Source organism: Chlorocebus sabaeus, chromosome 6 (assembly GCF_047675955.1).
Source record: "Chlorocebus sabaeus isolate Y175 chromosome 6, mChlSab1.0.hap1, whole genome shotgun sequence".
Lineage (NCBI taxonomy): Eukaryota > Metazoa > Chordata > Mammalia > Primates > Cercopithecidae > Chlorocebus > Chlorocebus sabaeus.
This window is the reverse complement of record NC_132909.1, coordinates 59,782,407-59,808,622: the sequence shown is the minus strand read 5'-3', so window position 1 is coordinate 59,808,622 and position 26,216 is coordinate 59,782,407. Positions and strand designations below refer to the sequence as shown.

At 59.2% G+C, this 26,216-nt stretch overlaps 1 protein-coding gene across 1 annotated transcript; it reads left to right on the top strand.

Annotated features, from left to right (window-relative positions):
• The first annotated feature begins 415 nt into the window (after window positions 1–415).
• THOP1 (thimet oligopeptidase 1) lies at window positions 416–26,216 on the top strand. The gene is made up of 13 exons (XM_007994724.3): window positions 416–598; window positions 5,730–5,942; window positions 10,021–10,169; window positions 11,654–11,761; window positions 12,310–12,412; window positions 17,440–17,600; window positions 19,174–19,309; window positions 19,698–20,064; window positions 20,480–20,681; window positions 22,587–22,773; window positions 22,924–23,052; window positions 23,876–24,012; window positions 25,732–26,216. Exons 1-13 carry the CDS (start codon window positions 583–585, stop codon window positions 25,885–25,887), a joined length of 2,064 nt encoding a protein of 687 aa, XP_007992915.1. The 5' UTR covers window positions 416–582; the 3' UTR covers window positions 25,888–26,216.

The window sequence follows — 26,216 nt, the reverse complement described above, 5'->3', positions numbered from 1 at the left end:
GAGACTCCGTCTCAAAAACAACCAAACACCAAAACTTCTGGTTAATGTTATTGATTCGTCTGATTCAGATGCTGGAAAGTGGGCCTGGGATACAGTTAGCGATCGATAATAACACTGGCCCAACACACAGCTATAAGAAGGGAGGCAAGCCCAGGCGAAGCTTCCGCGGAAAGAACCGCTCAGACAGAGGCTGAGAGGCGTCAGCGGCGTGCGGTTTCCAAGGAAACCGTCCTTCCTAGCCACCCCAGCCGCTCTGGAGAGGTACCGCAAGAGGCTCCGCCCACGCAACCCCGAGACCAATGACGGACTGGGAGGGTTGCAGCGCATGCGCAGAGGGCTCCAGCGTCTCGGCCCGCCTCCTTCAGGTGTGGGCGGGGCTTGGGAACGCGTGCGTCCTGCCCTCCCTGTGCACGCGCCGCCCCAGCATGCCCCGGGTGCGCAGGCGGCGGGTCCCTTGGTCTTCAGGCGGTCGTGGCGGCCGTGGCGGCGGTTGGGCCGAGAGAGGCGGCCGCAGTGGCCGAGGTGGCTGGACGCGTAGCAGGTGGAAGGAGGGAGGGAGCCTCAGGCGCAGACCCACCCGCCATGAAGCCCCCCGCAGGTACCGACTACCCCGCTCGCCGGACCCGGGCTCCCTTGCACCCTCACTCCTCCCGGGGTCGCGACTTGGGCCTAAGGCTGGAGCGGAGTGGTCCCCGAGCCACCCTCGGCCGGGCTGGAGGGGCAGCGGGGGAGGTGGGCGACCCCGCTCTCTCGTTTGCAGAATGAAGGAACCAGCTTTTCCAGCGCTTCATTCATTCTGCAAAGTTGATGTCGCTTCCCTTCCGGATGGGTCGGGCCCCGTGGCGAACCCTCGGGAGGCCGTGATTTGAGGACTCCGGTCCCCGTTTTCCCGGAATTCTAGAGCCAGAGACAGACATTCAACAAGTAAATAAGCAAGAGAGGATCGAAGATAGGGAGGGATCGGTGCTCTGGAGTAAATAAACACGAACAGGGCAGTCCCAGGGAGCAAATAAACACGAACGGGGCAGTCCCAGGGATAGGGTGGTCTTGGGGGGCTTTTCTGAGGGGTGAGCCTTGACTTGCTTGATTGGGAGAAGCAGGTGTCCTGCCAGGACCGGAGAAGGAGGCGTCCTAGGAGGAGGGAACGTGTTTGGAAAGCAGAAAGTCAGTTTGGCTGGAACGTAAAGAGGGGACCTGTTTATTGTGTTATTTATTTACTTTGTCGCCCAGGCTGGAGTGCAGTGGTGCGATCACGACTCCCTGCAGCCTCGAACTCCTGGGCTCAAGCAGTCCTCCCGCCTCAGCCTCCTGAGTAGCTGGTACTACAGACCTGCACCACCAGGCTGGGCTAATTTTTGTAGAGATGAGGTTTCGTCGTGTTGCCCAGGCTGGTCTTGAAGTCCTGGGTTCAAACAATCTACCTGCCTCGGCCTCCCAGAGTACGGGAATTGCAGACATGAGCCACTGTAGCCAGCCAAGACCCTTTTAATTTAAAGGCAAAGGGGTGATGTTAAGTGTTTTTTCTTTATTTGATTATTTATTTTTTGAGACAGTCTCTCTCTGTCTCCCAGGCCAGGGTGTAGTGGTGCGATCTCTGCCCACAGAGGCTCTCTGCAACCTCCGCCTCCCGGGTTCAAGCGATTCTCCTGCTTCAGCCTCCCAAGTAGTTGGGATTTCAGGCGCGCACCACCACACCCGGCTAATTTTTGTATTGTTGGTAGAGACGGGGTTTCACCATCTTGACCAGACTGGTCTTGAACTTCTGACCTCAAGTGATCCGTCTGCTTCGGCCTCCCAAAGTGCTGGGATTGCAGGTGTGAGCCACCGTGCCCGATTTTAGAAAGTCACTCTGGTTGTCGTTGAGGCAAATCCTTGCCCGTATCCTTGGCTTTTCTCTTGCCCAGCCACATTCCCCCAGCTCTTTGTCCAGCCCATTGCAATGAGGGTGATAATTGTAATAATGATAATCGGGGATATTCAGGCCTTGGGAAGGAAGGAATGTTGTCTGCCTTGTTTGCTACTGGATCCTTGGCACAATCAGTAAATCTTTACAGGATGAACTGACATCCACAAGTTTTTCAAATCCTAACTCCTCCAGGAGAATTTTCTGACAATTCCAGTTCCCGCTGATCTCCGTCCTTTCAGAGCCCCTGAAGCTCTTCTTTACCCCACGGTTTAATGTAGATCCACGGTCCCTTTTTTGCAGTTCTAAAATCCTAAATACTCTGTAAACTGAAAGGTTTGCCGTAAGTTTACAGCAAAGTCATTTGGCCGGAAAGTGACCGCAACTGACCGACCGACTGAGAGCCTTTCTTTTTCCCACTTAGCGAATATCACTGATTCTCAGTTGGGGTGATTGTGCTTCCCCAGGGGACACTGGGCCATGTCTGGGGACATTTGTGGTTGTCACAGTTGGGGGGCACTCCTGGTATGGAGTGGATGGAGGCCAGGGATGCTCAGCACCCTGCAGCGCCCAGGACAGCTTCACCCCAGAGAACGATCCGGCCCCGATTGGCGGCCAGAGTGCAGACAGGGAGAGACCCTGGTGCGTATTCCTGCTTCTCGCTGCAGAAAGAGTAATTTGATTTCGGAGTGCTGCCCCAGCCTCCCTAGTGATTTGGAATACATGGCACTTGGACCCTATTACCCTTCTACAATGGGGGGAATTCTGAATGGTAAAACGTCCCCGGCCCCAAGAGTTTTTGGACAGCAGAACATGGCCTGTAATAACAGCTACCTCTTGAAAACTTTCTGGTGGTATTCAGGATACAAGATGTTTTGCCTTCATTCCTCACTGAATTCTTAGACGGTTCTTGTTCTCTGCACCCTGAATTGTTCCTGTTTTGCAGGTGGGAAGCCTGGGAGTTGATGTTTCTTGCCAGAATCCCAGAGTTAGCAAGTGGCAGAGGTGGGGTCCGCACCCGGACCCTCTGACTGCAGCTTCTGCATTCTGAGCTCGCTTGTTGTACCTGCCCCAGCCTTTGTTAAAATGCACATCCAATTATTAGTGCCCGTCCCCTTCCTGTCCCTTTCCAGGGCTCCACCTTGCACTCAGGATCAAAGTTCAAAGCCTTCATTGTCATCTACACCAGGAGTTGGCAAACTCTGGCCTGCCTATTTTTTTTGAGATGGCGTTTCACTCTTGTTGCCCAGGCTGGAGTGCAGTGGCACGATTTCAGCTCACTGCAGCCTCTGCCTCCCAGGTTCGAGCGATTCTCCTGCCTCAGTCTCCCGAGCAGCTGGGATTACAGGTGCCGACACCACGCCCGGCTGATTTTTTTTTTTTTTTTTTTTTTTTTTTTTTTTGAGACGGAGTCTCGCTCTGTCGCCCAGGCTGGAGTGCAGTGGCCGGATCTCAGCTCACTGCAAGCTCCGCCTCCCGGGTTTACGCCATTCTCCTGCCTCAGCCTCCCGAGTAGCTGGGACTACAGGCGCCCGCCACCTCGCCCGGCTAGTTTTTTTTATGTATTTTTAGTAGAGACGGGGTTTCACCATGTTCGCCAGGATGGTCTCGATCTCCTGACCTTGTGATCCGCCCGTCTCGGCCTCCCAAAGTGCTGGGATTACAGGCTTGAGCCACCGCGCCTGGCCCTAATTTTTATGTTTTTAGTAGAGACGGGGTTTCTCCATGCTGGTCACGCTGGTCTTGAACGCCTAACCTCAGGTGATCCACCCACCTTGGCCTCCCAAAGTGTTGGGATTACAGGCACGACCCACCGTGCCCGGCCAAGATGGACTCTTGCTCTGTCACCTGGGCTAGAGTGCAGTGGTGCAGTCTTAGTTCACTGCAACCTCTGACTCCTGGGTTCAAGCGATTCTCCTGTCTCAGCCTCCAGAGTAGCTGGGACTACAAGCCTGCACCACCACACCCAGCTAATTTTTGTATTTTTAGTAGAGATGGGGTTTCGCCATGTTGTCCAGGCTGGTCTCAAACTCCTGACCTCAAGTGATCTGCCTGCCTCAGCCTCCCAAAGTGCTGGGATTACAGGCGTGAGCCACCACACCTGGCCAGGCATGCCTATTTTTGTACACCCCTGGAACTGAAGATGATTTTTGGATGAGACAGAAAACATATGTGGCCCACAAAGCTGAAAATCCTTGGTCCTCTGCAGAACTGGTTGCTGGCCCCCGGGCCCTCTGCAGGGCTGGTTGCTGGCCCCCGGGCCCTCTGCAGGGCTGTTTGCTGGCCCCCGGGCCCTCTGCAGGGCTGTTTGCTGGCCGCCGGGCCCTCTGCAGGACTGGTTGCTGGCCCCCGGGCCCTCTGCAGGGCTGTTTGCTGGCCCCCAGGTCCTGCATCGTTAGGGGTTTCCAGGTGGTTTTGCTGCCTTCTCTGTGCCGAGCCGCACTGACTTTCTTCACGTAGTCGCCCTTCCCGCAGCTGCCCTCGCTGCCCGGAGCCCCTGCCTGCCATTCTTGTTTTCGGGCTCCGTTTGCCCGTTTCTCAGAGAGGCCCCGGAGTGAGTGGCCAGGCCACATATGACTGGCCCGTAGCACCTGTGGGTCTGGCGCGGCCACACGCCAGCCTCACTTTCTTGATGAGTTCATGGACGGAGGCCTGCATGTTCCCCTCACTGGGTGTGGGGTGTGGAAGAAGCAGGTGGAAGAAGGGACTCTTCCCGTAACCCCCCATACCTCACCTTTCCCCTCTGGCATGGCAGGAATTGAGCAGTGCGTGGGTGGTCCTGGACCTCACCTTTTGTGAACACCCAGGGGTTTGTACAGGCTGATCTGTGGATGGTGTCCACTCTAGGGCGGGGGTTTTGTTGGTTTTTTTTTTGAGATGAGAGTCTCGCTCTATCACCCAGGCTGCAGTGCAATGGTACTATCTAGGCTCACTGCAACCTCCGCCTCCTGGGTTCAAGCAATTCTGCCTCAGCCTCCTGAGTAGCTGGAATTGCAGGCGCGCGCCACCACGCCCGGCTAATTTTTGTATTTTTGGTAGAGATGGATTTCACCATACTGGTCAGGCTGGTCTCAACCTCCTGACCTTGTGATCTGCCCGTCTTGGCCTCCCAAAGTGCTGGGATTACAGGCGTGAGCCACCGCGCCCGGTTGGGCAGGGGGATTTTTTTTTTTTTTTTTTTTTTTTGAGACGGAGTCTCTCTCTGTCACCCAGGCTGGAGTGCAGTGGCGCCATCTCGGCTCGCCGCATACTCTGCCTCCCAGGTGCACGCCATTCTCCTGCCTCAGCCTCCCGAGTAGCCGGGACTACAGGCTCCCGCCACCACACCCGGCTAATTTTTTGTGTTTTTAGTAGAGACAGGGTTTCACCGTGTTAGCCAGGATGATCTCAATCTCCTGACCTCGTGATCCACCCGCCTCGGCCTCCCAAAGTGCTGGGATTACATGCACGAGCCACCGTGCCCGGCCGGGGATTTTTAACAGCAGCATTATCTCTATTCCGGGCTGGATTGTTCTCTGCTGGGGCCGTCCTGGTTACTGCGGGGTACTAAGCAGGATCCCTGGCCTCCAGCCACTCCACACCAGGAGCATCTGCAGCCGCGACAGACACAGGTGTCCTAGATGTCACCCAGGGTCCCCGGAGGGGATTGATGGCAGAATTGCCTCCTGCTCTAGAGACTGGTCAGTCTGTTCTTCCCTACAAGAGCCCTGGACCTCACTCTTCTGAATGAGAAGCAGATGATCCCTCTTTTCCCTCTGCCCTCCTCACTTTGACCCTAACTGAACCAAAAGCAGACCTCCCGGCACTGGGTTTTGTTTCTGCGCAGCCTGTGCAGGAGACGTGGTGGACGCGGCGTCTCCGTGCTCTGTGGCGAACGACCTGCGATGGGACCTGACCGCCCAGCAGATAGAGGAGCGCACCAGGGAGCTCATCGAGCAGACCAAGCGCGTGTACGACCAGGTGGGCGCCCAGGAGTTCGAGGACGTGTCCTATGAGAGCACGCTCAAGGCGCTGGCCGACGTGGAGGTCACCTACACAGGTAAGTCCCAGGCAGGGTCTGAGCGTGGGCCACAGGTGCCGAGGGAGGTGGCACCGCAGGCAGGAGCAGCCCAGTCCGTGGAGCAGGTTCAGAACCTGGGCGGAGGCATCTGGCAGGTGCTGGTCACTGGAGGTGTCGGACAGAGGCGGTTCTGCCCGTGCTCTGCTCCGCTTCACAGCCTCATCCGTTCAAAGGACCCCTTGGTTGTGTGATCTGAGAGCTGGAGCTGAGAAAACGTGTCTAAACAGCACGCCTCTCCAGCCTCTCCCAGAGCCAGCAGCCTTGAAACCTGACCCTGTCCGACCTCTTTCCCTGGCCTGGGAAGGCGGGTATTTGTTTTCTCTCTGAATGACTGAACTTGGCCCCTTTGGCTTCTGCCTCCTTGCCCTGCAGCGGGGGTGACCTCATGACCTTGGGCCTCCTTCTCTCCTTGGGGTCCCTGTGCTCACGGAGAGGAGTGAGGTGCCTGGTGACATGGGTTAGGGACACTGCTTCCCGAGCTCTGCCTAAGGCTGACAGTGTACCTGCCTGACCAAGAGATCCAGAGAGTCTCCGCAGGGAGCTCTGAGTGAGGCGACTCCCCGCCCTTCCATCTAGCGGAAGGCCTTTTTGCTGGGAACCATCGAGAATCCTTGAGTTCAGCCCAGGACTTCTCTTGTGTTCCCAAGGCATCCCCTGAAAGGGTTGGCCTCCGTGGCCCGTGCCGTGCGGCCTCCAGAGGGTTTGCTGTCTGGGCTGGGGGCTGGAGAGAGGGCTGAAGCTCCGCGAGCACCGAGAGCCTGCAGAGCCTGCAGCCCCCGCTTGGAATCCTGACCCTCTTCCCACTCCCTCTGGCTTCCGACAAGTGGCTTAGAGCCCAGCAGGACCTTGGTTTCCCCTCCTCGGCCACGTGGTGGCCCCTGGCCTCTCCTGCAGGAGTCTCCTGAGGCTCAGGTGATACCAGTTCCCTCTCAGGGCGCCCAGCGGTGCCAGGCATCATTTCCTCCGCCTGTGCCCCGCTTTCCCCTCCTGCAGCCTTTCTCCTCCTCCTTCACATGGTGGCGAGAAGCAGTGTTAAAGGAAACTGAAATCGGCCCTGCTGCTCCCCTCGGAGCCTTTCCACTGTCCTCAGGGTGACGCCCAGCATCCTCGGTGTGGTCTTCAGCGCCCTGCACTGTCTGTGCCTGGACACGCAGTCTCCTCGTGCCTGGCACCCTCCCCCAGCCAGGGCCTCCCCAGCCAGCCCCTCCTGCCCGTCACGGCCCTCGTCCTGTGCTCTGCTGCATGCCCGGCTTCTCTCTGATCACAGATTAAGTCCACTTAGCCCGGGAGCCCTTCCTGCTCCTCCTGTCCCCATGCCAGCCGCCTGGATTAGTCCCTGCACGGCACTGACACTGTCGTCCCGGCAGTTGCTTGTCTAATCGGTCACCCATAAATCCCGAGAGGACAGAGCCTATTTTTTTTCTCTCTTCAGCCCCAGCATCAGGCCTGGCCCAGAGCCCCCACTACGAGCTTTTGTGTTGATTTTTTGAGACAGGGTCTTGCTCTGTCACCCGGGCTGCTGTAGTGCAGTGGTGTGATCATGGCTCACTGCAGCCCCCATCTCCCAGGCTCAAGCCATCTTCCCACCTCAGCCTCCCAAGTAGCTTGGATGATAGGTGCGCTCCACCACGCCTGGCTGATTTTTTTTTTTAATTTTTAGTAGAGATGAGGTCTTGCTGTGTTGCCCAGGCTGGTCTAGAACTCCTGAGCTCAAGCTTCCTGCCTGCCTTGGCCTCCAAAAGTGCGGCGATTACAGGCATGAGCCACTGTGCCCAGCCCATCCCCCCCTCCAAACGCACGAAGCCTCCTCTAAACATACTGAGGCCTGGGGACATTTCTGTTGGCCCAGAATCGAGGTAGTGACTGGACTGCAGTTTGAATTTAGGTCTTTCTTCTGCAAAGTATATGCTTTTTAAAAAAAATTTTACTATTATTATTAGTTTTGTTTTATTGTTTTAGAATGAGTCTCGCTCTGTCACCCAGGTTGGAGTGCATGGTGCTGTCATGGTTCACTGCAGCCTTAACCTCCCAGGCTCAAGCGGTCCTCCTGCCTCAGCCTTCTGAGTAGCTGGGAGCACAGGTGTGTGCCACCGTGCCTGGCTGATTTGTTTTTTTTAAACGGCTCCATTGAGATATGGTTTGCATCACGTATAATTCACCCATTTAAACCACAAACTTCAGGCCGGCAGCGGCTCACACCTGTCATCCCAACACTTTGGGAGGCCAAGGTGGGCGTATCACTTGAGGTCAGGAGTTTGAGACCAGCCTGACCAACATGGAGAAACCCCGTCTCTACTAAAAATACAAAATTAGCTGGGCGTGGTGGCTCATGCCTATAATTTCAACTACTTGGGAGGCTGAGGCAGGAGAATCACTTGAACCCGGGAGGCGGAGGTTGCAGTGAGCCGGGATCTTGCCATTGCATTGCAGCCTGGGCAACAGCAGTGCAACTCTGTCTCAAAAAAACAAACAAAACAAAAAAAAAACACACCCTTCAGTGGTTTTTAATAAACTTGCAGTGTTGCCCAGCTGTCACCATTCTTTCATTTTAGAGCATTTTCATAACCCCAGAGAGAAACTTTATACCCTTCAGTGGTCACGCTCCATCTCCTCTGCCCCCAGCCCCAGCACCCACGCGTCCCCTCCTGTCTCTGTGGATGGGCCTGTGAATAGCCATCCTCTGTGGATGGTTATTTCATAGAACTGGCATCACACAGCTGGGCGCGTTGGCTCACGCCTATAATCTCACTTTGGGAGGCAGAGGCGGGTGCATGTGAGGTCAGGAGTTCAAGACCAGCCTGGCCAACATAGTGAAACCCCGTCTCTACTAAAAATAAAAAAATTAGCTGGACATACGCCTGTAATCCCAGGTACTCGGGAGACTGAGGCAGGAGAATCACTTGAACCCAGGAGCTGAAGGTTGCCGTGAGCTGAGATCGTGCCATTGCACTCTAGCTTGGGCAACAGAGTGATACTTCGTCTCAAAAAAAAAAAAAAAGTGGCATCACACACCGTGTGGCCTTTTGTGTCTGGCTTCTTTCTCTGCATATGACGTCCTTGGGTTGCATCCACACCACAGCCTGTTCCAGAGCCTCGTTCCTTTTCATGGCTGAGTCATGTTCCATTTGGCAGAGGCCACATCTTGTCAGTCCGTTCACTCGTGGATGGGCCTTTGGGCAATGGCGAGTCGAGCTGCTGTGAGTGCACGCGTGCAGATTCCGGTGTGGATGTGTGTTCGTGTCTCCTGGCTGGATGCCTGCAGTGGAGTCTTGGGGGTTGTGGGATGACTCCATTTTAAAGCTTTTTTTTTTTTTCTTTTTTGAGATGGAGCCTCTCTCTGTCACCCAGGCTGGAGTGCAGTGGTGCCATTTCAACTCCCTGCAACCTCCGCCTCCCAGGATCAAGCGATTCTTCTGCCTTAGCCTCCCAAGTAGCTGAGATTACAGGCACGCGCCACCACACCCGGCTAATTTTTGTATTTTTAGTAGAGATGGGGTTTCACCTTGTTGGCCAGGCTGGTCTCGAACTCCTGACCTCAGGTGATCTGCCTGCCTCGGCCTCCCAAAGGGCTGGGATTACAGGCTTGGCCACCGCACCTGGCCTAAAGCCTATGCTTTTCTAGCCACTGACATTTCCTCTGCTCAACCTAAAATGCAGATGTGCTCAGGAAAGTGTGAGTCGTTCATGCATTAAAATGTGCCCATCGCCAGCTGCAGCTCTCTCTGGAAGGGAACTCCGCCAGCCTCTCTGTTTCCTCACACCCAGCTCTGTCTGTTGGGGTCCTCCTTGCCTTGGAGGGCTTTGAGTTGAATCCATATTTTTCTCTGGTCTGTAAGATCCCCGAGGACACAGGTGACAGCACCTCCTTTCTCCATCCCAGGGCCCAGCCTGGAGGGGACGGTGGCGTGTGCTTGTAGTCCCAGCTACTTGGGAGGCTGAGGCAGGAGAGAGCTCATGGGGGGATTCAGCAGACGGGCCTGGGAGAGGAGTCCGGTAGCACCTGCCAGTTGCACCAGGGCCCATTCTCACACCTATCTCCCTGGTCTCCCTGTTTTAGTTCAGAGGAATATCCTTGACTTCCCCCAGCACGTTTCTCCCTCCAAGGACATCCGGACGGCCAGCACAGAGGCCGACAAGAAGCTCTCCGAGTTCGACGTGGAGATGAGCATGAGGGAGGACGTGTACCAGAGGATTGTGTGGCTCCAGGTGAGGGGAGTGCTCCCCGCGGGGTGCGTGAACAGCCTCCAGAGTAGCTGGGATTACAGGCGCCGCCATCACGCCCGGATAATTTTTGTATTTTTAGTAGAAACAGGGTTTCACCATGTTGGTCAGGCTGGTCTCGAACTCCTGACCTCAAGTGATCCACCCACCTTGGCCTCCCACAGTGCTGGGATGACAGGCGTGAGCCGCTGTGCCCGGCCCATTTTTTTTATTTTTAGTAGAGACGGGGTTTCATCATGTTGGTCAGGCTGGTCTCCAACTCCTGACCTCAGGTGACCCACCTGCCTCAGCCTCCCACAGTGCTGGGATCACAGCATGTGCACTTGCTTTTCCTTTCCTGGCCATCCTAGGTGTGACCCAGACACCCCATCCCCACGTGGCATGAGCCGACAGGGCCTGGCAGTGTGACCGCGTGGGCTTCTGCTCCCCCGATGCTCCTCCCAGCATGCATGGGGCTTTGCTGTTGGTGTCACATGATCAGGAGAGACCCAGAGACCCTCCTGCTGCTGCTCATCCTCTTAGGCGAGGACCCCCGGGAATGTGCTGATGTGTCCCCCAGTGTCAGGAACATGCAGCCCTGGTGCTTTGGTAAATACAGATCAGGGTGGCCCATGATAGCAGTGGATTCTTACTATTTTATTTATTTATTTATTTATTTTTTTGAGACGGAGTCTTGCTCTGTCGCTGAGGCTGGAATGCAATGGCGCGATCTCAGCTCACTGCAAGCTCCGCCTCCCGGGTTCACGCCATTCTCCTGCCTCAGCCTCCCGAGTAGCTGGGACTACAGGCGCCCGCCACCTCGCCCGGCTAGATTTTTTTTTTTTTTTTTTTTGTATTCTTAGTAGAGATGGGGTTTCACCATGTTAGCCAGGATGGTCTCAATCTCCTGACCTTGTGATCTGCCCGCCTCGGCCTCCCAAAGTGCTGGGATTATAGGCGTGAGCCACCGTGTCCAGCCTATTTTTTTTTTTTTTTTTTTTTTAAATACAGACAAGGTCTCACAATGTTGCCTACGCTTGTCTCAAACTCCTGGGCCCAAGCAATCCTCCCACCTCCACCTCCCAGAGTTTGTATTGAAACAACGAGAGGTTCCCATGCAGGTGCCGGAAATAATCGAGTGCCCTTGTCAACTTTGCCCATGTCCCCCAGTGGTGACGTTTTGCAAAACTATGGTGTCATCTACAGCCTGATACGGACCTGGGGACGATCAGCAATCTTGTTCCCGTTCAGCCACTGCCCTGGTGAAGGAACTCTGGGCTGATGGTAGTGCAGAGCTCGTCCAAACAAAGCGAACGTTTGCTCGGGTGTTGTGTAGACGCAGGTCGTCATTTCTCTGAGATAAATGCCCAGCAGTGCAGTTGCCAAGTCACATGGGGGCCAGATGATCAGATTTTTAAGGAACTGCCAAACTGTTCTTTGGAGCAGCTGCACTGGCCCACGTCCTACATGCTTTGACGTTTTTATTCCAGGAGAAAGTTCAGAAGGACTCACTGAGGCCCGAGGCTGCACGGTACCTGGAGCGGCTAATCAAGCTGGGCCGGAGAAATGGGCTTCACCTCCCCAGAGAAACTCAGGAAGTGAGTGCTGGGTGTAGGGAGTGCTGGGTGTGGGCAATGTTCGATCCCAGGGAGTGCTGGGCATAGGGAGTACTCAGTCCCAGGGAGTGCTGGGTGCAGGAAGTACATGGCAGGGGGAGTGCTGGGTGCAGGGAGTGCTGGGTCCTGGGGAGTGCTGGGTGCAGGGAGTGCTTGGGCACAGAGAGTGCTAGGTGCTGGGAGTGCTGGGTGTGAGGAGTGCTCGGTCCCAGGGAGTACTGGGCATGGGGAGTACTGAGCTCAGGGAGTGCTCAGGCAGGGGGAGTGCTGGGTGCGGGGAGTGCTGGATCTTGGGGAGTGCTGGGTGTGGGGAGTACTGGGTGTAGGGAGTGCTCCATCCTGGGGAGTACCGGGCACGGGGAGTGTTCCATCCTGGGGAGTACTGGGCACAGGGAGTGCTCCGTCCCAGGGAGCGCTGGGTGTGGGGAGTGCTCCCTCAGCCCTTGGTGGGAGTGTTCCCAGGACCTTGCGTCTTCCTGCGGTGCCCGCCGCAGTCTCTCCTTCCTCTCATGTCTCGCCTTTGTCTCCAGAAAATCAAAAGCATCAAGAAGAAACTGAGCCTCCTGTGCATCGACTTCAACAAGAACCTGAACGAGGACACGACCTTCCTGCCCTTCACACTCGAGGAGCTAGGTAGGGGCTGGGCAGTGGGGAATGGGTTGCCATCGGTCCTGGGACTCACTGCAGGCCTGCCAGGCCCTCGGGGGCCGCCGCTTCCTCCTGTGGGCTTCTGTGCTGAAGGGCGGCAGGAGGCCGAGGTACATGGACCTGACCGCCCTGGGCCGAGGGCTTTCCTCACTGGGAGCACTCCAGGGCCGTTTACAGCCAAAAGCTCTGACCCCTTCTTGGGGAGGGCCATGGTCTGTCCCACCAAGATGCTGCCCTGATAGAAAATGTCCCTGGCAGTGGCAGGAGCCCAGGCCAGACTGGGCGGCCCAGGATGCCAGTCTCAGCCTTGGCCCTGAGGTAACCACAGTTTTCCCTTGAGACCCCAGTTCCTGCCTGCCTTTATTTTTATTTTATTTTATTTATTTATTTATTTATTTATTTTGAGATGGAGTCTTGCTCTACTGTCCAGGCTGGAGTGCAGTGGTGCGATCTCCACTCACTGCAACCTCCGCCCCCTGGGTTCAAGTGAGTCTCCTGTCTCAGCCTCCTGAGTAGCTGGGACTACAGACGTATGCCGTCACACCTGGCCAATTTTTTAACTTTTAGTAGAGATGGTTTCGCTGTGTTGGTCAGGCTGGTCTCAAACTCCTGGGCTCAGGCTATCTGCCCGCCTCAGCCTCCCAAAGTTGTGGGATTACAGGCATGAGCCGTCGCACCTAGCCGGGCCGGAATATTCTGATGGGTGCTACAGAATATAACCTCCGCTTCTAGATTCTGAATGTGGTTGCCACTGAGGTGACAGGTGGGGACAAGGCCCTCATGGCCCAAGGCCTCCACGGGTGGCTTGATGTGTAGTCAGCTGGGTGCATGTTCCCTGAGGGAGCACTCGCACGTCAGGCATTGCCAAGCTTGGCTGCCAGCCCCTCGCTTGGCCCTTCTGTGTCTCGGGCAGCACATCCTACCCCCTCAGCTCCGGGCACTCAGGAGAGACAGCGGGCTACGATCTGCCATAAAGCACGTTTCCAGCCCGGGAACTCAGCCTGCCACTCAGTGGGGCACTGATGACCCACATCATTCCCATGGCCACCCACACCGTCCCTGCAGCCACCCACGCCGTCCCCGAGGCCACCCACGCCGTCCCTGCAGCCACCCGCGCCGTCCCCGCGGCCACCTGCGCTATCCCCGCCACCCGCGCTGTCCCCGTGGGGCTGCCCCTCCCGCCTGCCCGTGTTAGCAAGCAGAAGGGCTCGGTGCCCGATGTGCTGGAAGCCAGTGCCATGGCACCAAGGTTTTGAGGAAACAAAAGCTTCTCAGTTGCAAGTGACTCCCAAGGAGACCGGGCGTCCAGCTCAAATCTGCCTCCTGTGCCGGCTTTCAGGCAGTACTTTCATTCGAGAAGGTGTAGAGGTGGGTTCTGGGATTAGCAGGTGATTGATGGAAGGAAAAGGGAAGGTCTGGAAGGTCCTCGGGCACGCACAGTTATCCGTCCATGCCAGCTCACGGGTCCCGGTGCGAATCCTGGGGACGTCGGTGTGAAGCGCGGTGGAAGTTCAGGTGGCGTCCGCGAGCTGGTTCTACACAGACTCTGCTGGCTCATGTGGGTTCCAGCCGGTTTCCGCCAGTTTTGTTCTTGTCAGTGTATCTCTGCCTGTTTGTTTTCATGTTTGCCATCCTGCAAACTCAAGAGTGTTTGTCGATTTTGGTGTCTAACTCTTGGGAGCGCTGTTCCATTTGTCTGGCCCGCAGGGCCTCCCGTGCAGGTGGCTTGAGTCCCATGTGGCTGGGTGACACCATCACGCGGGCGGCTAGCGCGTTGGGTGACGGTCCTCCAGGGCTCTCCGCTGCCCCGGGGCCTGTTTCCCGGGGTGTCGTGGCCAGTCATCTGTCAGGAGACACTCTGTCTTAGTCCCTTTTCTTCTGCTTACAACAGAACACCTGAAGCCATGTAGTTTGTAAGAAAAGGAATAGGCCGGGCGCGGTGGCTCAAGCCTGTAATCCCAGCACTTTGGGAGGCCGAGACGGGCGGATCACGAGGTCAGGAGATCGAGACCATCCTGGCTAACACGGTGAAACCCCGTCTCTACTAAAAATACAAAAAAATTAGCCAGGCAAGGTGGCGGGCGCCTGTAGTCCCAGCTACTCGGGAGGCTGAGGCAGGAGAATGGCGTAAACCCGGGAGGCGGAGCTTGCAGTGAGCTGAGATCGGGCCACTGCACTCCAGCCTGGGTGACAGAGCGAGACTCCGTCTCAAAAAAAAAAAAAAAAAAAAAAAAGAAAAGGAATTAACTTGTCACGGCTCTGGAGACTGAGAAGTCCCAGGTCGAGGGGCTGTATCTGATGAGGGCCGTCTTCCTGGTGGGGACTCTGGAGCCCTGAGGCAGCCGGGGTGTCACCTGGCAAGGGGAGGGGGCTGAGCGAGCCGGCTCCACCCAGGTCCTTCCTCCTCACACAGCCCCAGTCCCACTGCCACATGAACCCGTCCACACCTTCATCCATTCCTGAAGGCGGAGCCCACATGAACCCATCCACGCCTTCATCCCTTCCTGACGGCGGAGCCCACATGACCTGGCTGCCTGTTGAAGGCCCCAGTACCCAATCCTGCCATCTCCCAACACCACCATCTCCAACACTGCCACCTCCTGACACCCCACCTCCCGACACCCCACCTCCCGACACCCCACCTCCCAACACCCCCACCTCCCGACACCCCACCTCCCGACACCCCACCTCCCGACACCCCACCTCCCGACACCCCACCTCCCAACACCCCCACCTCCCGACACCCCACCTCCCGACACCCCACCTCCCGACACCCCCACCTCCCGACACCCCATCTCCCGACACCCCACCTCCCGACGCCCCCACCTCCCGACACCCCACCTCCCGACACCCCACCTCCTGTTACCACCATCGCTGGCATTAAGTTCCTCGTGCATTTTGGAGCGGTCACACCCAACCAGAGCAGTGACCTGTGAGTGTCCGTCGCTCACACGTTGTCAGGCACTAGTGGCCATGTCCACGGATGACTTCTGCTGCCCTCACTCTCTGGGAATCAGTCGTCCTGCCGTGACTCCGAACCTTCCCTCCTTGCCTGTCTTCTTACTGATTGGTTTCTGTCCATGTGCATGAGGCTTCTGTCTTATTCCCGGGTTGTCATTCATTATCATTTATCCCAGTGCTCAAATCGTCCCACATGGACCCTCGGGAGCCCCTTTGGACAGACCCCATGTCCCTGTAATGCACCTACTGGCCTCTGAGCCCACTCTCACTGTGGGGCACACAGGCTCGGCCTCTGAGCCCGCTCTCACTGGTGGACATTTGGTGTCGCAGGCTCGTCCCGTGCTCTCCCTGCCCAGCCCTCAGATGTGCCATTTCTTGGAGGAGTCCTGGTGCCTTTGAGTGGATGATTTAGGCACCAGGTCTGTTCACCGCTGCCAGGGAACAGTGTTCCTGGACACGCACGCTCTTCTCTTCTGTGTCTGTGTATCCAATCCACAAGTGCAGTGGGGCATGCCAGTGCACACCTGAGGTCCCAGCCACTCGGGAGGCTGAGGCAGGATGATTGCTTGAGTCTGGGAGTTCAGAGCCACAGTGAAGGTGAACTGTGCATTTGTGAACTATCCATTGCAGCCTGGGCAACAGAGCAAGACCCTGTTTCTAAAAAAATAAACTTTCATGAGTCCACTTTCCAGCTTCTTTTCCAGTCCAGCGCTGCTGGGCCCCCCAGCCGTCTCCCTTGCTGTCCTTTAACTCCCGTCTCCGACTGCCAGTGTTGGGTGACTACACTGTCGAGATGGGGAGCTGCTGTTTGAAGGCCCATGGTCCTTGGAAAGGACGTTGTGAGGTCCTGGGAGGCCTCCCCCTCATGCTGCAGTCACTCGGCAAACAGTTGCCAGACCCGCGCTAGTGCTGGGGCACAAACGGGAAGGAGGGGTCTCTGCAGACCACGGGACTCTCAGCTCCCTCGTCACCACCCACACCCACGGGCTGGCCTCCCAAAACGTCCCCCACCTGCCTCTGGCCCCCCATCCCGATCATTCTTTCCACCCTGACCGCCCTGGGGTTGGGGTGAGCCAGTGTTTGTGTCGAAGCTGCGAGCCTGAGGCACGGTGGCCTGGTGGCCCTGGCATCTCCCGAATCATGAGGTGGGAACCCTGGAGCGTTTCAGTCTGGGATGCCGCCACCCCCACCTCTCTTGGGGCTGTCGGGCAGGGGGCCAGGTGGGAGGGTGTGGTGCCGAGCAGCGGGGTGAGCTGTGTCCTGCCGGGGTGTCGTGGGTGGAGAAGGGAAAGCAGGACTCCAGTGAGAAGATCTGAGAGTGGGAAGTGGGTGTCTCTGGAGGGGCACACTTGAAAGTGGCCGAGCCATGGGGCTGCATGCTGAGATCTCAACTCTGAGCAGGAGGCTCTGCCTGGGGTTCGTCCTTCAGGAAAAGCAAAGCAGGACCCCCTCTCCACCTGGGGCTTCCCTCTCCGCCCAGGGCCCAGCGTGCTTGGCGCTCCTGCTGTTTTCGTTTTTGATGGGACACTGCCTCTAACCCTGGTTTCCTTGTGCAGTGACCGGGCCACCCTTCCCGCCGCCCTCCTCCCTTCACACATGGGAGTGGTGGCGGCGCCCTGGAAGCCCACGCTATCCGGGGGTTGAGCTGTATTTAGCTTTACCTTCTCTGGGGCAGGGGATACTGCTGTGAGGGTGTGGGGGGTTTCCTGGTGGGGTTAGAGGGAGGAAGTGAGTGAGGGTGCTGGGGGTCTCCTGGTGGGGTTAGAGGGAGGAAGTGAGTGAGGGTGCGGGGAGTTTCCTGGTGGAGTTAGAGGGAGGAAGTGAGAATCGTGGCGGGTGGTGGCCGAGCTGTGGGGGAGCCAGTGGGTTTCTTGATGGGGTTAGATGGGGGACGTGAGAATTGCAGCAGATGGTGGCCAGGCTGTGGCTGCTCACTGAGGGCCCCCTTGTAGCTTTCCAGGCAAAGGGGAAGCCCGCCCTTCCCGCGCACACACTGTGTGGGCTGTGGGCGCCTCAGCCCTGTCAAAGCCACCCTGGTTCTGTCCCCATAGGAGGGCTCCCCGAGGACTTTCTGAACTCCCTGGAGAAGACGGAGGACGGCAAATTGAAGGTCACCCTCAAGTACCCCCATTACTTCCCCCTCCTGAAGAAATGCCACGTCCCCGAGACCAGGAGGAAGGTGGAGGAGGCCTTCAACTGCCGCTGCAAGGAGGTGAGAAACCACAGCCGGGGGCCCCAGGACAGCGGGTCTGGAGCTTGTGGGGCCCGTCTGCCGCACGCCTGTGAGGTACCTCCAGGCTTCGCTCTTGGATGGCCTCCAGATCTTCCCGGCCAGGCCCAGTGGCGAGCAGAGGCCTCCCTGTGGGGCTCCGCCACTCCCTGGAGGTGTCTGTGCTGGGCTCCGCCCAGACCCTGGGGCCACAGCTCAGGGCCCAGATCATCCTTCCCAAGCTGAGCCTCCTGCTGCTGCTCTGAGCATCTGGCCACGGCACGTGTCGTCCTTCCCTTATCTGGAGCCGCCCCTCAGGTGTGTCAGCCCAGATCATTCCTTTTGTCTTAAATGATGGTGCCCGGACCTGAGCCTGGGTCCACAGGTGGGTTGTGACCAGGCCTTCTCGCTGTGACCGGTGTCAGACGGCCATTCCCACAGGGACGTGTGTAACTGTCCCTGACGCCATGGCGTGGTCAGTCAGGTGGCCTCTGCACATCTCCCGTTCGCCGTCGGGAATAGGCAGGAGCTCTAGTGGGCCTCCGTGGTCCCCTGACGACACCGTGTTGGTACCCGTGTGGCTGGCGAAAGGGGGACACGCACCGATCTCTGCAAAGGGATGGGCAGGCACCAATCACTGCAGGGGGGCGGGGGACGGGCAGGCACCAATGGGGGGATGGGTGGGCACCGATCACTGCAGAGGGGGGCTCTTAGCTGTTCGGGGACCGGGAGCTCGGCGGGCTCAGATGGGATGTGGCTGCCCTCTACAGGCTGGCTGTGAATTCACGTTGCTGTAAGCCTGAGTGGGCAGACCTGTGGGCTGGGCACACCTCGACTTTCCCAGTGCACCTCGGAAGGTCAACTGGGCAGTCCCATCCTGGTCCCCAGGCTTGGGTCCTAGTGGCAGAGTGAGGGCCAGGCCAAGAGGGAGCACACGGGCGGGCTGCGTTCCAGGTCCCAGGGGATGTGCCGCCTCAGAGACCTTGCTGCTGGTGGTTGGCCTGGCCCCCATTTGACTGGCTGCTCTGCACGCACCTGCCTGGTTACAGGTGGGTTTCCTGTGGACCCAGCACATGTGCTGGTGGGCCCATCTGTCCTGAACAGGCCTCTGTTTCTCCTTGCAAACACGTCACATGGGTTTTACGCGTCGTCCCCCCGCCCCCACCGGCTTGGTTGGCAGTGCCAGTCCTCAGAAGTGAGGCCGTGTGCATGTCATGTGCCGGTGGCGATGGGCAGAGCCCCTGAGACTGGGAACCAGGGCCTGGACATGGGAGGGTCCCTACATGTAGCAGTGATGCCCTGGAGGCTCCTCAGACAGCCCCTCGTCCCCACACCACGTTCCGTGTGAGGCCTTAGAGTCATTTGCACCCCTTCTGGTTCCAAAAAGGACTCGAGGGATGATGATGACACTTGTGGCATGACCAGAAGAGTTGTGTAGTAACACAGGCAGAGAGGGGCAGGGGCCAGAGATCAGGCGGAGCTGGATATGAGCCCCTAGCCCTGGGACAGGGCATGCTGGCCCTGGAGGTGGAGGAAGTGGCGCCCCCGGGCGACAGTGTGGTGGTGTCGGTTGCAGGAGAACTGCGCCATCCTCAAGGAGCTGGTGACGCTGCGGGCCCAGAAGTCCCGCCTGCTGGGGTTCTGCACGCATGCCGACTATGTCCTGGAGATGAACATGGCCAAGACCAGCCAGACCGTGGCCACCTTCCTAGGTAGCCCTTCCTTCCTCCTCCACCGGGCTCCCTTGGGGGAAGGTTCTCAGGGTCACCCCAGGGGACAGTCGAGGCTACCCCTAGATCCCTGTCCTTTCCCTCCATGAAGAGGGACTTCTGACGCCTGCCCTGGCTCCCTCACTCCCCTGGAGGGACCCTCACAGAACAGGGAAGTGCCCAGGCCCTGGAGTCACTTCCATGCCTGCACACGGCTCCACCGCCCCTCACCCTGAGCGCAAGGATGCTGGGCTCCTTGAGGGGTTGCTAGGAGCTGCAGGCCCTCCCTTCTGAACAGGGAGGCTGACAAAGTTGCGGCCACGGGCGGGCAAGCCCAGGGCCGTGAAGGAGCCTGCAGGGTGAGAGGCCCACATTTCTGCCCTCCCTACAGATGAGCTGGCGCAGAAGCTGAAGCCCCTGGGGGAACAGGAGCGTGCGGTGATTCTGGAGCTGAAGCGTGCGGAGTGTGAGCGCCGGGGCCTGACCTTTGACGGCCGCATCCACGCCTGGGACATGCGCTACTACATGAACCAGGTGGAGGAGACGCGCTACCGCGTGGACCAGAACCTGCTCAAGGAGTACTTCCCCGTGCAGGTGGTCACGCAGGGGCTGCTGGGCATCTACCAGGAGCTCCTGGGGCTGGCCTTCCACCACGAGGAGGGCGCCAGCGCCTGGCACGAGGACGTGCGGCTCTACACCGCCAGGGACGCGGCCTCGGGGGAGGTGGTCGGCAAGTTCTACCTGGACCTGTACCCGCGGTGGGTGAGGGCAGTGGGGGCGGGGGGTGCACCCAGGCCCTGGGTCTCCTCAGAGCCCGGCGTTCCTGTCTGAGACGGGAAGGAAGTCGTTGCCTGCTCCACGGGGAGACGTAGCAGCCGTGGGCACACTGCAGGGGCCGAAAATGCGGCTGTCCCTGTTTCCACTCTCACTCGGCCACCCAGACAGGGCGCAGCTCTGCCCAGGCCGGAGTCTTTTAGGGGAGGAATGGCAGGCAGGGCCTGGCAGTGGTTTTCATGCTGCCCTGTGCCAAGTCGCCTCTGCTGAGAGGGAGGTTCAGAACCTCAGAGGTGCCCGGCGTTCTCGGTTATCAGTCAGGTGGGCTGAGGGATGTGGAGTCAGGGACCTTGTGGTGTCTCTAGTCCCCACGGGACCTGACACCGCCTCCCTCCCCAGGGAAGGAAAGTACGGGCACGCGGCCTGCTTCGGCCTGCAGCCCGGCTGCCTGCGGCAGGACGGGAGCCGCCAGATCGCCATTGCGGCCATGGTGGCCAACTTCACCAAGCCCACAGCCGACACGCCCTCGCTGCTGCAGCATGACGAGGTGGAGACCTACTTCCATGAGTTTGGCCATGTGATGCACCAGCTCTGCTCCCAGGTGGGTGCGGGGCCTGGGCAGGGGCAGGGGCAGGGGCAGGGGCAGGGGCTGCCTGTGGTCAGCGGGGTCCAAGCCCGAGGCTTTGGCTTCCGGCTCTCTCTGCGCCCTCCCGGTGGCTCCTTCATCCAATACCACCCAAAGATGGCGACTCCTCCTCATGCCCGTGTCCTGGGGCTGCCCCAGCAAAACACCACAGACCAGGGCTTACACAAAGGGCGTGTATTTCTTCGTGGTCCTGGAGACTGGAGTCGGAGGTGACGTGTCAGCAGGGTTGGCTCCCTCCAGGTCCCTCCCTGGCCTGCAGACGCCACCACCTCCCTGCATCCTCATGCGAGCGTCCTGTGTGGGTCCTCATCTTACAGGGACCCCAGTCACGCGGGATTGGGGCCCGCCCAGCAACCTCACTTGACCTTAGTGTCCTCCTTAGACATCCTGTCTCTTAAGTCGTCACATTCTGGCAGGGCGCGGTGGCCACGCCTGTAATCCCGGCACTTAGGGAGGCCGAGGTGGGCAGATCACCTGAGGTCAGGAGCTCAAGACCAGCCTGGCCAACATAGTGCCAACTTGTTGCAAGCATCTTTCCTGGCACACAGTCAGCTGTCGCTCCTCAGAAAGGCTCTGTCCTGTGAAGCCGCTGAGAACCCTGAGAAGTGCATGCAGAGCCGTCCCTCCGACCAGGGCTGGGTTCCCAGGAGCCTCTGGTCACGTGTTCGCCAACTGATCATTCCAGAACCTTACCGTGTGTGTTTTGGGTTCAAGATGCCTAACTGCTGTGCAGCGCTGGCGGGTTCACGTTGAACACGTGGCTGGCAGCTCTGTCACCCACGCCTGGGCGCAGCTTGTACACACAGGGTGTCCCCGGGAGGCGCATCATGGCCTCCTGGTGCTGAGAGACACGAGACAGTGCTCTGAACGACGCTTGGGACCTTTTAAACCCAAAATGCAAACACCGTGACCCCACTAGACAGAAAAGGATGCTTGCTCACAAAATAAGCTGAAGCAAGAAGACAGCGCGCGGCCCTGTCTGAGGACTGTCTGAGGGGCTTCTGGGGAATGCCACAGTGCTGGCCTCTCTGAGGAATGCCACAGTGCTGGCCTCTCTGAGGAATGCCACAGTGCTGGCCTCTGGTGTTTCCGTGGGTCTTGGTAGGCGAGTTTGAAAACACAGAGTCCAGGAGTGAGGATCGACCTTGTGTCCGCCTTTCCTGGCTTCCCCGCCACAGTGTTTGCACAGCACTCGTAGCCAGCACATGCGTGTGCATATCCACACAGGTGCCTGCACAGGTGCCCACGCACGTGCCTGCAAGCCCGCTTTGCATGCTACTTTCTGCGTGTGCCTGGCGCCTGGCATGGCAAGTTCCTCGGTGCCATCCGTCAGGACGAGGAGCGCGGCTTTGTGGTCCTTGGAACGGAAAAGCCTCGGTGTTGCAGAGAGGACCTTGAGGATCACCCAGGGGTTCCCTGGCCCTCGGCTGCCAGCCACGCTTCCAGCAGGACTTGGTCAAGGGCTGTGCCTTTAGGGAAGGTTCCACACACACACGAGCAGGGAGATGCAGCACGTCTCACAACGTCCTGCCCTGGACCTGGCCATCCCCAAGTCCCAACCCCTCTGGGGTGCAGAGCTTTCAGGGAGCAGCGGCTCTGTGGATGGGGGGAAGTGGGTGGCCTCCAGGAACAGGGGCATGTGGCCGGCATCTTCAGGTGTGTCCTTCTGGCACAGGCAGCCAGCAGCAGCCCAGGGGCCTTGGGGTCCCGGTCGTTTTCCAGGTTTAGGGTGGGAGGGCGAGGCCCAGCACATCACCTGCGCACCTGCCCCGTTTGCACTGTGGCAGCTGACACGGGCCAGGCTGGCAGGAGGGGCCAGGCAGGACCTGGGCATTCTGAGGCTCTGCCCCACCCCTGCAGGCGGAGTTTGCCATGTTCAGCGGGACCCACGTGGAGCGGGACTTCGTGGAGGCGCCGTCGCAGATGCTGGAGAACTGGGTGTGGGAGAAGGAGCCGCTGCTGCGGATGTCTCGGCACTACCGCACGGGCAGCGCGGTGCCCCAGGAGCTCCTGGAGAAGCTTATTGAGTCCCGGCAGGCCAACACAGGTGCACCCGCTTGTCTGGGGAAGGGCGCTAACTTCGGGGGTGGCGGCACACAGCTGGGGCCTGGCATGTGCCCGGGGAGGCGGTCAGAGCTCTGGGCAGAGCGGGCTGGGGCGGCTGCAGAGGCCAGCTCCTTCCTCCCCTCCGGCCCAGGCCTCTTCAACCTGCGTCAGATCGTCCTCGCCAAGGTGGACCAGGCCCTGCACACGCAGACAGACGCAGACCCCGCCGAGGAGTACGCGCGACTCTGCCAGGAGATCCTCGGGGTCCCGGCCACGCCAGGTAGCCACCTTGAGCCGGGCACACCCTGGAATTTGGGGCCTCAGCTGCTTCCCTGGGAAGGTGAAGGGAGTTGGTCCCCATGCTTCACTTAAGTGCAGGAGTCCCTGCCGGGGAGCCGTGGAGCACGTCCCAGGCTCCTTTGGGGACAGACCCAGCCGAGATGCAGCTGCAGGCCCAGGGTGGAGGGCGGGTGTGCGGGCCCAGCCCCCAGGAGGAGTGTGTCCCCTGGAGCCTTTGTTCGAATGAAGCTGGCGTTTTCTCGATTCGAACGTATGGCACATGCTTTGTAAAAAGCCCGGAGAAGCACAGGAAGGCCCAGGAGTTCCCGATCCTGATGGTGATACGTGGGCCTGTTTCCATCACGCCTGTTGTCCTGTGTGCACGTGTGTTCATACACGCTTGCAAGGATCCAGAACTTGGAAATACAGCATGATTTTAACATGGGTGGTATTTTGTTGGCTTAATGCTCCATGGACTTTAACACATCTTTCCACAAGCGTTTTCAGCAGCGTGGCCGGTGCTGTTGCATGGGCGTGCCTTGCTTTATTGACGCAGTCTCATAGTGGGGACGTTTGCTTTGTGGCAGCTGACAGCCCCATTAAATGAGCTCCTGTCCCTCCAGGAGAGGGGCAGAGACCTGTGGCCCTCGCTTTGTGGCTGGCTCTGGTTCTAGAAGTATCCAGCGGGTTCCAGCCCTCGCTCTGATCCTCCAGCTTCTCCCCATTCCGGGCGGGGGTCTCAGGAGTCTGGCTGGATGTCTTCTCCTGAAGGAGGAGCATGGGGTGGGGGCTACAGCGTGAACCCCGCCATGTGTCTGTCCCAGGAACCAACATGCCTGCCACCTTCGGCCACTTGGCGGGTGGCTACGATGCCCAGTACTACGGGTACCTGTGGAGCGAGGTGTATTCCATGGACATGTTCCACACGCGCTTCAAGCAGGAGGGCGTCCTCAACAGCAAGGTACGTGGGGACTAGGAACAGGGAGGGCGTCCTGAACAGCGAAGTACACGGGGACCGGGGAGCGGGAAGGGCGCCCTGAATGGCAGGGTGAGGGGGAGGCGGGGACAGGGAGGGCGTCCTGAGCAGCAGGGTAGGGGGAGGTGGGGACAGGGAGGGCGTCCTGAACGGCAGGGTAGGGGGAGGCGGGGACCGGGAGGGCATCCTGAACGGCAGGGTGGGGGGCAGCTGGGACGGGGAGGGCGTCCTGAACGGCGGGGTGAGGGGGAGGCTGGGATGGGGAGGGTGTCCTGAGCGGCAGGGTGAGGAGGAGGTGGGGACAGGGAGGGCGTCCTGAATGGCGGGGTGAGGATGAGGCTGGGATGGGGAGGGCGTCCTGAGCAGCAGGGTGAGGGGGAGGCTGGGATGGGGAGGGTATCCTGAACAGCGGGGTGAGGAGGACCGGGAAGCGGGGAGGGCGTCCTGAGTGGCAGGGTGGGCCTGGGCCTGGGGTGCCGGATGAGCCATCCCAGCCGAGGGACCCTGTGGTCTTGGTGCAGTGCTGCCCACAGCTCCCCACTGGGCCCTGCAGGGAGCTCCACACCATCCCTCAGGCCTGGGGCTGTGAGTGCTGGGAGCTCCGTGTCTTCCCACATGAGTCCTTCCGGGATCTGCGTGATCGGCCTCAGAGCCACGGACTGAGACAGCCCCTTCTCTGGGGAAGGCTGGCCTGGCGTTTGCCATTTATTTGCTTCTCCAACCTCCAGTTTCCTCACTGTGAAGTGAGGCCTTTACACCATGTGAGCCTGTGCCTCCCGCTGACTTGGTGCGACCCAGGCTCAGGGCAGCCGCCAGAGTCCCTCACAAGGAACAGGTGGCTACCAGCTTTGAGGGCCGGCCCTGCCCAGTCTAGGTGCAACATTGCACTGGGCAGCTTGCAGGTACCTCGGGGCCACCAAACCCAGGCGCTCAGCTGCTCCCTTTACAGAGGTGCAGAGGCCAGGACCTGGGGGAGCAATGGTCCGACAAGCCTCCTATCTTCAGAGACCAGCAGGGACCTGCGCCCCTCTTGAGGCAGCCTCCAGCAGCTCCCCCTGCTGCTGAGGTGGGGGGTCCCGCCTCTGAGGACCGGCCAGGGGCTGGGAGCTGGGACTGTGGCTGCCTGGCTCTGCATCCTGCCGTCTGCGCAGGCTCCTGCAGGGCTCTGGCTGGAGAGGTGGAGTCCCCCGGGCTGGGAGCTGGGGCTCTGCATCCTGCCGTCCACGCAGGCTCCTGCGGGGCTCCGGGGCGTTGGGGTCTCCTTGGTGGCTGGCTCCGGCCGCCTCGCGGTCTCCTCCTTGCCTCACCTGCCCGTAGTTCCGCCGTCACAGGGATGGGCTCGAACCCAGGCCTTTACGGTGGCCCAGAGCGCGAGCAGCTCCCACCTTGTCTAGTCAGAGGCTCAGCCACTTCTGTTCATGGGCTCAGCCTGGGATTTCAGTGGGAGCTGATGGAGGGAGCCACCTCGGGAGTCTGGGGAGTTCGGGGTTCTGCTTGCCCCTCAGTACGCACCCCTGCTTTGAGATTCTGATGAAAGGCACCTGCGCTCCCCCACCCGTGCTGATGCAGGCGGCCTGCAGGCCTCCCTGGGAGCCTGGAAGGGGTTGCTCCGAGGCCCCCTGGGCGAGGGTGTACAGACTCCCGGGGTCCTTTGCCTTCCTCCCTGGGTTTCCACCTGGCCACAGTGCTCTCTCTCCTTGGCAGGTTGGCATGGATTACAGAAGCTGCATCCTGAGACCCGGCGGCTCCGAAGATGCCAGCGTCATGCTGAAGCGCTTCCTGGGCCGTGACCCCAAGCAGGACGCCTTCCTCCTGAGCAAGGGGCTGCAGGTTGGGGGCTGCGAGCCGCAGGTCTGCTGAGGCCCGGCACTGCGACTGCCCAGCCTGGCCCGCACTCCCGCCGCCCTGGGGCCTTAGCCCCTGGGCCAGGATGGGGCAGGCTCTGGCATAGCACCCGGGACTGGCAGGGTGGTTGAGCGGCTGTCTCTTGTCTCTTGCCTCTTGTCATTGTCTGTCCCCACCCGGTGGGCCACCCGGCTAGAGACGGCGTCCTCAAGACATCTGGGGGGCTCTCGTGGCCGCCAGGGCCTCGTCTTTGTTGCACTAACACGCCCCCTCCCTGGGAAACGTCCCTGGTCAGGAGATGGCTCTTCTTTGAAATGAGGTCATTAAAAGGAAACAGAAAAGGA